This window comes from Haliotis cracherodii, unplaced genomic scaffold (genome assembly GCF_022045235.1).
Source record: "Haliotis cracherodii isolate W230 unplaced genomic scaffold, xgHalCrac1.p SCAF_4, whole genome shotgun sequence".
In the NCBI taxonomy this organism is placed as follows: domain Eukaryota; kingdom Metazoa; phylum Mollusca; class Gastropoda; order Lepetellida; family Haliotidae; genus Haliotis; species Haliotis cracherodii.
The window spans coordinates 1,606,342-1,622,571 of record NW_027266297.1 but is presented as its reverse complement, the minus strand read 5'-3'; the positions used below and the strand labels follow the sequence as shown (position 1 = coordinate 1,622,571).

The 16,230-nt window shown below is 37.8% G+C and overlaps 1 protein-coding gene and 1 pseudogene across 1 annotated transcript; both read right to left on the bottom strand.

The window, feature by feature from the left end:
• LOC139478834 (multiple epidermal growth factor-like domains protein 10) overlaps positions 1 to 16,230 on the bottom strand; it is a 53,180-nt pseudogene that overhangs the window by 15,618 nt on the left and 21,332 nt on the right.
• On the bottom strand, positions 11,637 to 15,535 carry LOC139478839 (uncharacterized). Its single transcript, XM_071261505.1, has 4 exons — positions 15,473 to 15,535; positions 14,869 to 15,407; positions 12,886 to 13,196; positions 11,637 to 12,343 (listed from the first exon to the last, which is right to left on the bottom strand). Exons 1-4 carry the CDS (start codon positions 15,533 to 15,535, stop codon positions 11,637 to 11,639), a joined length of 1,620 nt encoding a protein of 539 aa, XP_071117606.1.

The window sequence follows — 16,230 nt, the reverse complement described above, 5'->3', positions numbered from 1 at the left end:
AGCTCATTTAGTTATATGGATACAATATGCAGCTCATTTAGATATTGTTTGCATGTACTTATCTGATTAAGGTATACGTATACATTATGCAGCTCATATAGATATATGAATACACTACAAAGGTCCTTAGCTATAGGTGTACAAACACATTATGCAGCTCGTTTTTGTATATTTATACATTATGCAGATCAGTTATTTATATGAATACGTTATGCAGCTCATTTTGGAATATGTATATATAACGCAGCTCACGTAGATATATGGATACTTTACACAGCTCATTTAGCTATATGCATACATTACCCAGCTCATTTAGATATATGAATACATCACAAAGCTTATTAGGTATATGTATACACTGTGCAGCTCATTTAAATATTTTATACATGTACTTATCTCATTTAGGTATACATATACAATATGAAGCTCATTTAGATATGAATACATTACAAAGCTCATAAGGGGTCCGTAGACATTATGCCGCTCATTTAGATATATGAACACATTACACAGCTCATTCGGTATACAGCTCATTTAGGTGCACGTACATATTATGTATCTCATTTAGGTATATGTATACATTATGAAGCTCATTAGGTATATGTGTTCAATATGCAGCTCATTTAGATATATCCATATATCATGCAGCTCATTTTGGTATAGGAATACATTACACAGCTCATCAGGTATATCTGTACAATATGCAGCTCATTTAGATATATCCATACATTACGCAGCTCATTTTGGTATATGTATACGATATGCAGCTTATTTAGGAACCTATATTAATTTAGCATCAGAACCTACAGGTAAATAGATATGTGTATGCATTTTCAAAGGACATGGTTGAATAATCCTCCTTTCTGCCATGACTAAATTCATCAGGCATTATCCTTGAGACAGTAACTGTTCCACACATAATATGAAACGAAACCATAAGTAATGGCATCAGTGTATCGGACAAAGTAGGATAACTGTAATTTTAAGGATTTTGAAGTTGCTGAAAAATATTGAAATGTGTGACAATATATAAGCCTTTCTTATTTCGTGTACTTGCAATTTGTGAACTTAAAACTATTAAACTATAAAATGAAATAAATATTGATGAAAACCAAGATGGGCAGGACAAACACATGCTCATATTAAAATATATAGGAAATGCGAGACGAAAACCTCTACAACACGCCTTTGTGACACAGGTCCTCCAACCGATTCAGAAGCAGGTAAACTACACCAGGAACTCCTATCTGAATTAAAAACAGTCGCTAAAGAAATTAGAGGGATCAAATCAGAGACAGCTCAAATTAATGTGACTTTATGTGACATAAAATCCGAAATTGCTGACGTAAAATCTTAACAACATATCTTACATATTGATGTTGATGATATTGCTGATAGACTTGACAGGCTTGAAACTGCCTCTTCATCTGCCACACTGAATGACGAATGTGTTTTACGGTTGTCAGACAAGATAAGTGCTTAGGAGCAGTACAGCAGGCGTAATAGAGTGATACTGTATGGCCTTTCCGAACAACCCAATGAAACTGTAATAGTCTGCAAGAAATGTGATGTGCTAAACAGAGAATACTACACTCATTCTTTCGCTCGGTCAGATACCATAGAATGTCCACCCGTTTCGTAAAAATGGTATCTAACGAGAATGAGTGTGGTATTTTATTTATTACCCACGTTAAATATATATTTAAGTGTCAATACAGACCAAACTGAAACCGGTTGCCCAACTATGGGCATTGTTGACATTTCTATGCATACGCATTAACAACATGCACCTGCAGTTGTGTTTGCAAAGAAAATAGCACCGACGCTCAAGCTCCTTTTGGAAGAAATTCTTCAACTTTGGTAATTCCAGCACCATGTTGTCAGTACGAAGGACACCTATAAGAAATTTTGAAAAGTCACATAAGGGCCCCACTTTGAATATCGGACCAACTGTCGGTCACTCGCACTGCCAGTGTCCCGTCTGTGCAATCAAAATGATTCGGTTTCCTTGATCTATCAGCTGAATTTATATCATGTTCGTACCATTTTGGAAGAGGGAAATCAGAGTGTTCGCCAAAGACATTCATGTTAACTCTGCCACTCTATACTGAAGACGTGAAAATCAACAAACTCAAGTCTACTTGCATGTCAGTGACAGCTTCGAACGATCGAAGGGCAAGGTCACCACCGCAATAAGAAAAGACAATCGTGGTCTACTCACAGCTTTTTTACGCTAGAGATAGGGAATGTAATTATTCACATTTGGGATGTTCGGGGCCACAAAATCAGAAGTCAGGCACACTTCCACGGATTTTTCGAAAGATTTGTTGCTGGTCGTGCAGTCGTGTACGTTCATTCATGAACAACACCTCCCGAAACAGCGTCCACAAAATACGCTACGAGGGGGACAATGATGGTACAACCGGATCATTCCAAGTAAGTCTAGATATCTGTCCGGATAGTTAAACAGACTCCATTTCACCACACTTACCTTTTTACGTTAAACCAAATTGAAAGTTGCGAAAGTGGTCACGCTCATGGGGGACGTACCTCGCTCTATTAATCGGTAGTCGTACATTGTAAATGGATATAACTCGATTATATATAATGCTTGTAGAAGCTCTATGCATAACGTATATAGAATGCAAACAAAATTTGATGCATGTAACTATTTTGTTTGTTTTAATAAAGTGTTTGTAAATATCTCTCGTTCTCATTATTAATTTTTTCAGTTCTGCCTTGTAGTTGCAAAATGAATGCCGTCTAGCGATTTTTTATGAATGAAAAAAGTAGTCCCGGTGTGACAGAGGTCACGGTTATCCAATCAAAACGAATAAAACAAGGTCAACATTGTACGACACACATGTGACTTACGGATTTAGTATCTTACCACCTGTATCTTCACCACGTGAGAAATAAACAACAATACAAACGCTGATGACAACCCTATTGGTGCCGACTATCTCATCTCTGCACATAGACTTGGTACGAAAGCGGGAAAATCACCAATACCAATGATCGTAAAGTTTATGTACCCAGAAGATAAAGTGTGGGCATTAGGTCTCCAAATCTTAAAGATAATCGATTTGGTATATACAATGACCTAACGAAATACCATAAAAGTAAGCTACAGGATCTAAAAGAAACGGAACAGGTCTGGCTATTATAAGTGTGGCAAACTGGTCATTGTTGACATCTCAGTCTGTCAGTAGCCAAGGCAACACCAAAACAACAAACACCGCAAGCTGTGTAACGAGGGGAGATAACCGCAGCACAACCTCGGACACAGATGAACCCCACCTTCGCTCAAGGGATAAACCAGGACAGAAGAAATAGGGATGTGGTCATGGCTCAGCTGTGTCACGCATCTTGACTTTTTATTCTGGAAAATCAATGGTTTAATGGCAAAATTATGTGACAATGACTTCATTGATTTTGTAAACATGTTTGATGTTGTTGTGCTTAGTGAAACATGGACAAATAGTTGTGATTTAGCTACAATATTCCAATACTATGTATTGCACACTGGTCAGGCATGTAAAACTGCGTCGTATGGTAGACTTTCGGGAGGATAAGAAAAAGAATATCAAACTTCATAAAGTTTTCCAAAGTCTGTAATAATTGTATATTTGTTTTATTTGACAAGTCACTTCTGAGTACATCCAAAGATATACTGTTAGGCTCTGTATATATCAACCCAGTGAATTCACCATGGTATCATGATAAATACATTAATTATGGAATGTCTCTTTTTCAAGATTCTCTGATGGATGTTTGCAACAACTTGGTGACGTGTCTACTATACTGGGGGTGACTTCAATGCTCGTACTTGTACGGATAAGGATTTCGTTGAAGACGATATAATGAAAACTTTACACATGGAAAATTGTGATTTCTTATATGACAGTCTACAGATGAAACGTTTTCATCCGATAAATCTGTTTAAAGGTATGGGAGACTACTACTGAATCTGTGCTCTATTTTACATATGAATATTATGAATAGTCGAGCTGGTTCATATGCGTCTGTTGATGACTGTACATTTCTTGCGTCAACAGGAGCGAGTGTAATATATTATGTCATTGTGTCAAGTGATTTGTTTGTAATGCGCTCAGATTTGCATATCGGGTCTCGGACCAAGTCACCGCACATGCCAGTCAGTTGTACATTTCAATCACGTGACTACCAAATCCAAACCAGTTCGTCAGCTGATACCCACCGAGACGGGGGAGGCTTCAAATTTTTATGGGATAATAATTTTGCTGAAATATTTAAAGACCATATCTTGTCATCTGATATATCATCTATGCTTAATGACTGTTGCACTCTTGCCTTGACCGATATCGACCAAGCTGTTAAAGTTTTTACTGATGTTATTCACCAGGCTGCGGACTTCATGAAGAAAAAGAAGAAAACTTGTCCTGTAACACAAGATCAGCCATGGTTTGACTCAGAATGTGATTTCAAGCGATCAGAAAGGCTGAGGCTACTGAACTGTTTTAGAAGATCAAAGAACAGTGAATCACTACATTTATATATTACTCAACGCAATAAATATAATGTCCTAATAAGGAGCAAAAAGGGACAATATAATACGTCTGTCAGAGACATTTTACTGGCTAATATAAATGACGCAAAAGAGTTTTGGACTGTGCTAAGGAAATATACAACCAAGTCGTCAAAAAAAGACAATGTAAATATATCAGAATTGTATTCGTATTTCAGGAACTTATTTGAAGAATGTGACGATAATTTGCCAGAACAGACTGAAAACTCTGATACTGACCATAATGCTGATGATACGGCCGCCTGTGTACTGGATTCTCCGATCACTTAAGAAGAGATACAAGAAGCAATCTATAAGCTAAAAAAATCTAAATCTCCAGGGGAAGATAACCTTATATCAGAATTTTTCAAATCCTCCTCCGATATATTGTTGCCATAAATGCATTTTTTTTTTTATTTTATGGGAAAAAACCCGGTTGCGATTCATGTGCGCTGCCCGGTTACACCTCATGGCGGGAATCAATACGTCACTTAAAAGATATGACGTAAACGGTGACGTTATCCACGTTAGCTTTCTGATTAACGCGCATCTCCGCTTGGATAGCCGCCCGCTCCAGACGTGTTTTGCCCTGTCTCATTTTAGCAGCTTAAAACCACCTCCTCCCAAGCCTCCTCCTCTCTATCTCGCTATTTAGGTTCCTTTTTCTTAGTCATGTGCGTGTATGCGTCGATTCCCCCACCTTTGTGGCTTATTTCATACAATTTCGGATTGGCGAATTGTACGCTTAGGCGTTTATATATACCTTGTAATAAATTTGCCCGCCTTTTGTGCGGGCCTAAACAACAATTTTCATTGTCTGTAATTTTTGCCACAAATGAACTGGACGTTCTCGGGTCTAAGGGATTTTGATTATAAATGGAATTGTTGTTTTATGTCGTTTTTTTAATCATCGTATTTCCCTGAATCATGGAGTACAGGTATCATAGTCCCTTGTATAAGTCAGGTGATAAATCTGATCCTAATAATTATAGAGGTATTTCCCTTTTAAGCACTTTAAGTAAACTTTATACACCAGTTCTTAATGCAATATTAGTATTTTTGGCAAATTCGTACAACAAAATTAGCGAGTCGCAAGCGGGATTTGAAAAGGATATAGCACAATAGATAATATTTTCATTTTACAAACTATTATTCAACACTACCGACTTCAAAAAAGCTTTTGACTTTGTTAACAAATCTAAATTATGGTTTATATTAAAATACAGGGGAATTTCACCCAAGATGTTAGATGCACTTGAATCTATCTATAATTGTGTGAAGGGATGTGTTAAGTCAAATTACATATTATCTGAAAGTTCTGATTGCCCTTTGGGCCTCTGGCAAGGCTGCGTGTTGAGCCCCTTCTTATTTTCTATTTTTATAAATCAGCTTGTTGAACAAATAGAATCTTCATGTGCGCCAGAGGTGCAACTGCATCCTGATATCATACAGGTATTTTTGCTGTTATTTGAAGATGATATCGTCCTTTTTGCAGATACTGTCTATGGGCTACAAAAATGAGTTAATGTTTTAAACTGTTTCTGTGATAAATACCACCTGTCTGTTAACTTAGCAAAAACTAAAATCGTTGTTTATCAAAATGGTGGACATTTATCAAGAGTCGAAAAGTGATATAACGAGCACCAGCTTGAATGTGTTTCGTTTTACAAATACTTGGGATTATTATTCTCTAGATCACTACACTGGTCTGCTCATGTTAATAGTGAATCAATCCAGGCAAAACAGGTTATGTGAGGAATTATTAAATCATTATACATGTTAAATCCATCATCCAGACTGCATTAATGGTAAAACTAACAGGGCATCAAAAGTAAAACACATCCTATTCTCCACTGGTTTTGGTTACATATGGGACCAGCAATTTATAAGTAATATATCCAGCTTTCTGTCGGAATTTATATTCCGTCTAAAATTATCTTATGAACACAATTGGCAGCTCTTTCATCAAGCTCAAAATCAACTCTTTGCAGTTTATTCAAAACAAATTTCGGCTTAGAAACATATTTGAAAGAATTATCAATTATAATGGGCCTGTGGCCTACAATACATAATGAATAAAGACACAATTAGCCATGCATTGGGTATTATTTCCAGTTCCATGCATCTGACACCGGGTCAGGGGAAGTCAGAAAGTCTGGTGTTAATAACGATTCAGGAATCTCACAATAACTGCATGGTGAAGTCTGTCGTCTAAGCGGGTAATCGAGATTGGTTGTTCTCTGGCGTTGACGTTCTATATTTACATGAACGTGAACCGACCTACCGTCAACATGTATTCATTCTTCTGTTTACAAGCGACCAATGTTTACTTCTGCTTTCTGCAGTCGTAAGATGAGTTTGCCGTTGTGCAATCGCCCAGATACATACATGCTTACTGTCTTCTTGGACACCTGGTGTCATCACAGTGGTCAATGCAAGCAATTTCCATCCACATTGTGTCTGTTACACCCAATGGAGTCTGTTTCGTAATTGAATCCAGACTTGTTTTTCCCTGGCGTTGATGTGTTCAGTTGCACAGGTACGGAGAACAGGTAAACGGAAACTCCACAGTTATATATGTAGACGTCATGTGCATGTTTCAGATGCATATCACGTGCTACTATCACCTCGTCATTTTGATCGTTCAAACATATTACTATTTTCACAGTCATCACACGCAACTAACAAGATGCAGATCACAAACTTGCAAATTTGACAAAACGAAATGCATTACATTATATCCATCCAGGGCTGCCATTTGCTCATTTCTATTTCCATTCGTTTACCTGTCAGTGCTGATTACCCCCGGCCTCCCGTTTGCCCTTGTCCATTGCCAATTATCAATTAGTAATAATTTAGTCTTGGCTTTCAGTTGTCCATAACTATCAGCGCTATTTAGTGCAAATTGTTGGCTTCTATTGTCTATTGCTGATCAACTGTCAGCGCCAATTATATGTTGGCTTCCCTTGTAAAGTTTCCACCTTTTGTTATTCGAACTATTACTTTTGTTGTTATTACAGTAGACTAACATATAGTCTCTGAAATGAACATATCATACAGAAAATAAAAATCTAATAAAAAGGGAGCCCAGTGATTCTCTTCATTTTCAGAGACTAAACAAATCTGCAGAGCTATAATTTCTTGGAATTTTACGACACGTGTAAAGGATCCTATCACCCATCACTGGCATGCCATTGAAAGTGTGTGTGACAGGAAATTTTATTGCCCCTACCACATCTCCCCAAACACACACCCCTCCCACTGGAAACTGGGGGGGTCAGTTTAGATGGCAGTAAGTATCAAATGTCCAGAAATCTATTTTGAGAGCGAGCTTGGGTACCAGCTTAGGGGCAGCATTTAGTGTGATTCCCATGGCTAAACAACTTGACCTCTCGAAAACTCCAACGAAGGTTTCAAAGTTACTTAATATTTCTCCAAAATCTAAAGGTTCTGTTTGCACTATATGTGGCAATTTCATTGATGTGCCATCAAACAGGAGAAAACTTTTTATTGGAAGTACTAAGACAGAGCCATGTCTTCTGATTGAAAAAGTTTTAAAAGTGTCAGTACATCGGGAATGTTCTACACATACTGTGTGCAGAAAATGTCTAGGTGAGATAACTCGAGTGGACAATACTTTAAGCCGACTTGTGACATCATTTGAAAAGACTGTTATTTCTTTGTACCAATCCCATGGAACTGAAGTTACAAAAAGACTAAGATCTGAAGATGTTTCTGAATCAAGGGATTTCCGGAGAAAGTCATTATTCCAGGAAATAAGATCTGAAATCTCCGAAGATACAAGCTCTGCGTCTGCTTTTACATGCAGCAGGGATAGCGATGCTGTCAGAGTAAGTAGATTATCAAATTATTATCAAACTTGTCGATCACAAACATTAACTAGGTGTAGTCATATGTTCCCATTTCGTTACAGTAATATTGTTATGAATATGTACATAACAACAAAGTTCACAAACATCCCTCCTATATCATATTTACAGGTCATGAATTTTCATATACCGATGTCATATTATTGGTCTTATTCACGGGTATAATTGTCATTGTCCAGACAATTCTCCACACACCCCACTTTTTTGTTTCGTTTCCGTAAGAATATACAAGAAAAAGTTTGTTTGGGGGCTCTAACATTTAACATTATTTATAAGAGGATAATTCAAAAGAATAGATTTTGGGATCTTAACAATCAATGGGTGTGATTATGTATACATCATCTAATTAGGGTTTGTGATGTTTTTAAATGGTATAATCAAATTCGAGAAAAGCGGGCGAATTTTATGTATTTTTATAGTGAGGCAGTCGGGAACCAGGGAATTGGTTCGAGATCATGCTACATTCAACATAACAAAGTTCAACTACTGAGAGATAATTTTATTAAGAACAATAAAACCACTGAAAACAGGAATGAATTCTACAAAACAATATATATAATAAACACAACTATTTAAATGTAACTATATAATACTGCAGACATGTAGTTGTGTTATTACATGTTGTTTGATTATAAAACCAAAACCAACAAAAAGTATGTACATGTTTCATAGATCCCTATATCTTGAACATTACCTTTCAGGTAACGATTACTACTTCTGATGGTTGCAACAGGACTGTACTTCATCCTCTGTCTAGTTTGACTCTTGCCACTACAGCTCCAGACTTCAAGAATCTTTCAACTTTGATACTGGGTACAGAAGTATTGAAGCCTTATATCATAAGAGGTGTTTGTGGTGTAATTCAGGGAGAGATAGCTAAAATATGTTCCAAAAAAGAAGCTTCAATTCTAAGGATTACGACAGCATCTTGTCTGCAGAACCTATCATGGGAAACTATTACAAATGAATGGAAAACAAAAGCACCAACATATTGGACACTTCTACAAGTATTTGCATCAAATCCTTCTTTGCACAGAAATAAGACGAAGAATGAAAATTCTCTTCTTCCTGCAATAGTTTCAGCTGGTTCCAAACTTTTATCTGTTTACAACCGAGAGCTGAATGGCCTACAACACTTAAACAGCATCATCCTTCTGAAAGGTGGAGCTAAAAAGTCTGCATTTCACAGGCTGTGTGTAACAAATGACAGCACAAGTTATTCCACAGCAATAACTGATATAGAACATCTATCCAGAGAATGGGATGTGGCCATTAATGAGTGGAAAACTCAGTGTGAAGCTGATGCTCTTACCGAAAGTGTTTACCTGAAAAATGTTTCAGAAGCACAAGAATTTGTGGCAGCGAATGGGGCTTCTCCAAATGTACTATTTCATCTTGACCAGGAGGAAAAAACACTTGATGCACATAGAAAAAGGATGCACCCAGGCTATTATTTTGTTGGGGACAATGTTGACTTCTACACCAGAGTACGATTTATGTCATCAAAACACCAGAACAAAAGTCAGCACATGTTCCAAATATGTGCTTACAAGAACAGAGTTGATGGGAACACTTTGGATGATTCAAGCCCCCAACAGGATGAAGAAGCAATTCAATTTTCCACTTTACTGCCCGGCCAAGAAGAACAGTCAATCCTGATCAACGAATTTGCCTATATTGTCGCAAAGAAGTGGATTGAGTTCATTCCCAGTTTTCGCGTTTTTGAACCAGTTTTGCCACCATGCATTCCTCATAAATACATGAAGGAAATGCGCCAGAAAACTGAGAGAATCAATATCGGCGTCCTGGAGAAGAATGAGCAATATAATGATCAAATGACCGATATCTGTGAGTTCATCCACAAATTCGTTCCTGGCCATAGCGAGGAAGAAAACTGGGCACAAGAACCTCAGAAGGTTCTGAGTGGAGGGGATTATCTGACATATGAGAGGCACAAACAGGCTAAGAATTGTAAATCTAATTGCAGAACACCATCAAAACAACTGAAAGGACTAGTCCCCAAAATAGAAGAGTTTCATAATCAGGCAGAATTTCTCAAATTAATTTGGAGCCTTCTCTATGACACCTCCTCATCCAATTCAATTGGAACACTGTACGCAGCAAGAAACAAAATGAATTCAAGGAATGTGCCATCCGATCCCCATGACAACTTCTATGCCTCTTCTGAGTTCATGGATAAAGTCACAACTGCCTACATCATTGCTGGTGGACTTCATCACTTCGAAATGGAAAATTTACATTCTAAACCAAAGCCAAATTATGCAGGTCCAGTTGGGGACCATGACGCAATGAAGGAATACATCATGGAACATGCCCACCAGTTTGTTGAGAATCATGCCGTCCCTCATGTGCAAAATCTTCCTGATTATGGCATTCAGTCAAATGACATCAAATGCAGATACTGCGACAAAGAATATCGAAGGCCCATGTCGCTTAGAAAACATGAAGCTCGGATACATGGTCATCCTGATCCACAGTTTAACCAACAGTCAGGTATAAGCCCTCCCGTCAAAACATCATCCAAATCCAGTGTGTATGACTACACAAAACTGTGCCTGACCTTAGGATTGCTGAGGCTCAACCACAATGATGCCATCAGATTTGGGGATGGCGAGAGATTGCTACGATTAGCAAAATTCTTTTGCTTATATTACAAAGGTGGAAAGTGCCCCAAATATGCATTTGCCCTGCTTGAGACTACTGCTCAAGCACAATGTCTTCTGTCGGAGAGACAGGCGGAGAGATTTGTGTGGAACAGGACAGTCAACCACCAGGGAAAAATTGACACAAACCATCCCAATGATCTTGACCTTGAACATTGCAACAAAGTATTTAAAGAGGATGTGCATACATATAGGGGGAAATACACAGAGAAAACTATTCTGAGAGTTAGCAGGAGTGCACTTGCAACTGATGGCATATGCAAGAAGTTTGATAATGTGTCTAGTGTGAGGCAATGCTCTGGGAAGCACAAGAAAACTGATATGGCAGATGACATTCAACTACTGGCTGAACAACTACACAGTATTGGAAATGTTTTTGATATTGATGACAGCAGAGTTCATGATAGCTTTCCAAACCTAAAAGACCCGTTAGCATCCCTTAACATGGAAGACATCCAAACTTGGATATCAGGCAGTTTGAAAAAGTTCAGCAGTAAACAGTATGTATGAATTCAGTCACTCTCTGAACTGTACGTCAAGACAATAGGTTTTTCTCCTGGTATTCTCATCAACCTCGCTGTCACTGGATACGTCATCATCAGATGCAGTGTCACTTGAATCACTTGATAAATACAGAGGGGAGCGTATCTTTTCCATGACCATTGATGAGATTTGGTTACAAGTTTGGCCACAATCACATGTTTCCACACAGTTACACTGGCATTTGCATGTCAGAGCACATACATCACAACAGTCATGAGGTGGACTCACTTTTGATGGGGAACTTTCAAAATGCTGTAGAAGTTCCACACGGCGACATGAAGTTCTTTTGCAATACTGTCTCATGCAAGGCTTGACTGCATTTCTCCCGGACAAACACCTCTTATATTTCATCAATATGGCATGTGCTTGCGTATTGGGATCTCTTCCACCTCTTCCAGTTTCTTGTAGATAATCTTCAACATCATAAGCTGGTCCATAGTGAATGACATGGTCTACACCTTGAACATCGAGGCCCATGCTGAAGGATGTAGACACTAAAACAACACGCTTTGTACCCTGCGGGTCCATGAATGAGGAGCAGATACTTTCTTTAACTTCATCATCTGTTTTAGAATGAAACATGTCAAACAGTCTATTCCGGTCATCATTTGGTCCCTCAGGCTTAAAGTCGACATAAGCCTTCTGACGAAGAGAATACATCAGATATTGATATAGATCGCCTATCTGCCGTGTGCTTCTGAAGAAAATGATCATTCTTGGAGTGTTCTGAAGTAGATCTGCAAGCCATGCAAAGTCTTCAGTTAGGTTGTGTTTTGTCTCATGCATCCAATATTTGATATTACATTTATTTGGACTTACAATAACTTCTTCACACTTCTGCATGCACAGTTTTTTACATTTATTTGGACTTACAATAACTTCTTCACACTTCTGCATGCACAGTTTTTCTTTGATTATTTCCCGAGTTTTTGTACATGCAGTGGCAGTAAGTGCAATGACTGGAACAGTTGTTAATGATCTTAGCTCTCCAAGCTGCCCATAAGCTGGTCGAAATGGAGCCTTGTTCTTGTCACTGGACATTCCACTGAAAAGACATGTGACAAACCGTGTATACTCATTGAAAACATTTTGATGTTATTAGTGTTTCACAATTACTATGGCCTATGAACTAGCTCATTTGGACCATCATTTGGTCCCTCAGGCTTAAAGTCGACATAAGCCTTCTGACGAAGAGAATACATCAGATATTGATATAGATCGCCTATCTGCCGTGTGCTTCTGAAGAAAATGATCATTCTTGGAGTGTTCTGAAGTAGATCTGCAAGCCATGCAAAGTCTTCAGTTAGGTTGTGTTTTGTCTCATGCATCCAATATTTGATATTACATTTATTTGGACTTACAATAACTTCTTCACACTTCTGCATGCACAGTTTTTCTTTGATTATTTCCCGAGTTTTTGTACATGCAGTGGCAGTAAGTGCAATGACTGGAACAGTTGTTAATGATCTTAGCTCTCCAAGCTGCCCATAAGCTGGTCGAAATGGAGCCTTGTTCTTGTCACTGGACATTCCACTGAAAAGACATGTGACAAACCGTGTATACTCATTGAAAACATTTTGATGTTATTAGTGTTTCACAATTACTATGGCCTATGAACTAGCTCGGAATTATAATTTCAGAGTTGTTGTGTTGTTAGTTGAAATGTTAATTAATTCTTGAAAGTGTCCTAGTGTCATGTGGACTGTTACTCCATTGCAGGTATGAGAGTTTTTGCGTGCTCATGTGGTGTTACTAAGTGTCTGTTAAAGTGCTAAGCTAAGGATGATGATGGGAAGACATTTTATATTGTCCAGAGCATTACAAGTAGATAAATGTATGGTACACATATGTTCCGAGACAATACACTTTCTGGTTGACAATCTTCACATCTTATAATGCTTAGAATTACACACTTGTATTAATAATAGGTTTACCTGGTATAGATTTAAAGGTTAAGCATAGGCTATTATTTTGTTCGAAACTGGTTAATTTTTGTGTAAACAAAAGAGCAGGCATTTCAGTTATGAAAACAACATCTGTTCACATGTAACTACAGCTACTATGTAATGTCTAGCAGGAGTTTTGTTTGTACAACTAGTGTTAAGACAATGGATTTATCAAATACACATGTAATAGTCTCATTCAGATTCCTCCCACCCAAACCCGACTTCTTGCTAATTTTCAAATTTATCCCATGGCTGACAATTTGTTATATTAATACTAATAAACTCGCGTAAATTTGGAAATAGCTCTATGTCAGCTCCCCAAAACACAAATTTAATTAAATATTTGCAGTAAACTAGCAATGTTACTACCTTTTATTAGAAGTAGGTTATCATACTGGAAAAGGTAATATTATATAGGTTTGCTTTGAAAAAGGGTAAACAACATTTTGTCTTGAACAGTGAAATATTATGAGTTGTTTTGAATAATTTGTTGTTTTATTTAGCCAAGTATCCAAAGAAAATACAAATTCCAGATGGATGCCTTGGGGGCCCATTCATTCTTACTGGGGTGTGGGTGTGTGGGGCGGGGGGAGGTGGTGGTTTTGCTTACGACCAGTTCCGATCACAGGATTAATTAAACATTTCAGTTAGCTAATATGATGACATCATGTTGATGCAGTATCTCCGCTAAGCCCCCTCCTAAGCCTTTTGTCCTGCATTTGTATACAGGAAAAGCAAACATTGTAATAAACAGTAAGGTGTCACTACATATCCCTGTCAAGCCTAAGTGTCCTTATTTATACCAGCTGCAAACAAACACTTCACTTTCTTTTACCATCCACTCCCACCCAGCCAAACCCCCACCCCCATCAGCTTTATTAGATTATCAATGTAAAGTTTATAATTTTTTGTGTTCGATTCTTTATTTATTCATTACGCTTTTTTCCCCACTAGTGTAAGTGCAACCCCCTGTGCGAAATACGCTTGAGTCGGAAAACGCACGTTAAATCTCCAATGTGATGGTGATGATGATGATGAAACACTTCCACTGAGCAAATATAGTTTACTTTGCCATTTTGTATTAGCAAACATTTGTGCAGTTCATTGGTATAGTACATGAAATGAAATAATTTTGTAATAGAGAGAGAGAGAGAGAGAGAGAGAGAGAGAGAGAGAGAGATACACAGATAAATAGATATATACATACATATTGGTATGTATACATGTTGAGAGAGAGAGAGGCAATCTTGTATACTTACAATTTGGAAATACAATGTGCTTCATCTATGAAAACTGCCTTCAGATGTTTTTCTTTATCCAATTCAGTAACTATGTTCCGATGATGTCCAAGAATAGATTCTGGACTGGTGAATATTGTGTCTGCTTCTCCATCCCTTATGTCATCGACAGTCAATTTCTCAATGGTTGATACCAGACTGTCATCATTTGTCGGTGTTGCCTCCTGTGCGACATCATTCATGTACACAGCTTTGAGTCCTAATGACACACATTTCTCCGTTTGCTTCTTCATAAGAGCAATCAAGGGTGACACAACAATGACAGTAGCATGGCTTGTGTTTTCTACTGCCTTGTATAAATAGGGAGAAAGTTCAAACGTCAATGACTTTCCACTCCCGGTTGGAGAGCAAAACAACACATCTTTGCCATCTAAGTACCTTTCAATGACCGTCTTTTGATTTGGACGTATTCTCTGTATATTTGCTTTCATCAGTGATGAAGCAATAAGCTCATCTATGTTCCTATTCATTCTTACAAGCAGAATAGAAAAAAAGCAATTCTTACACAGCAGTGAAAAACCTTTAGAAACCTTTAGAAATCCTCGTCTTTCCGAACCAGGGTGACAATGAAAGAAATAAAGAAACTAGATTTTATATATGTCACTAAGTCTCCAATATAATCCCACATGTTGTCTGGCCAGAGTGAGGTGGCAGGGCCAGAGCGGGAGGTCTTGTCTCAGTGTGGGGTCTTGGGGTGTGGAGGGGGGTGACAGCTAGAGATTTACTGATAATTACAAGCTCTGTGCTCGCTTGTGAATTCAGCAGATTTGTACAGACCCTGATACTGCAGTAATCTAGACTTGCCAAACATTATAGACTTGCATGGGCTGTAGTTGATATAAATGTATCAGGGTCTGTAAGACAGACTATTATTACAGGTACATATATATGCTCTCTGCCTCATATCATCAATTCCCCTGATGAAGGAGTAAGCATATACTACGCGAAACGTGAAAGAAGTTGACATTTATAAATTACCTTCCTTATGTGTATAACTGCCTTTCAGAGACTTCATAACAAATGCTATGTTAATTTTGAATTACGTCTGCTGTGTACAAGTGCAGATATTTTGTTGCTTATAAGTGAAGATAACCCTTAAGAGATATATTCGTTTTGCAACACAGTGGGGCGCAGTATTGTTTCTTTTGTATTTGACTCAGCAAATATCACTGCTACTAAAAATCAATGTTACGTTTATGATACTATTCGTGATAACAGATAAACGCGTCCTGAATGGCATGGATATTGAATCAGTCGTATAAAGTTTATTCACATGATCTTCGTTACAGTGAAGAGATAACTCGACGACAGTGATTTATGAGA

What these genes read in the sequence shown, in the direction of transcription:
- LOC139478839 (XM_071261505.1), bottom strand. Translation starts at nt 15,535, where the DNA reads ATGTGGGATTATATTGGAGACTTAGTGACATATATAAAATCTAGTTTC. An exon ending in GTTTCTTTATTTCTTTCATT is followed by an intron (nt 15,408 to 15,472) that starts GTCACCCTGGTT and finishes CTGCTGTGTAAG; the next exon opens with AATTGCTTTTTTTCTATTCT. An exon ending in GCACATTGTATTTCCAAATT is followed by an intron (nt 13,197 to 14,868) that starts GTAAGTATACAA and finishes ATGTCTTTTCAG; the next exon opens with TGGAATGTCCAGTGACAAGA.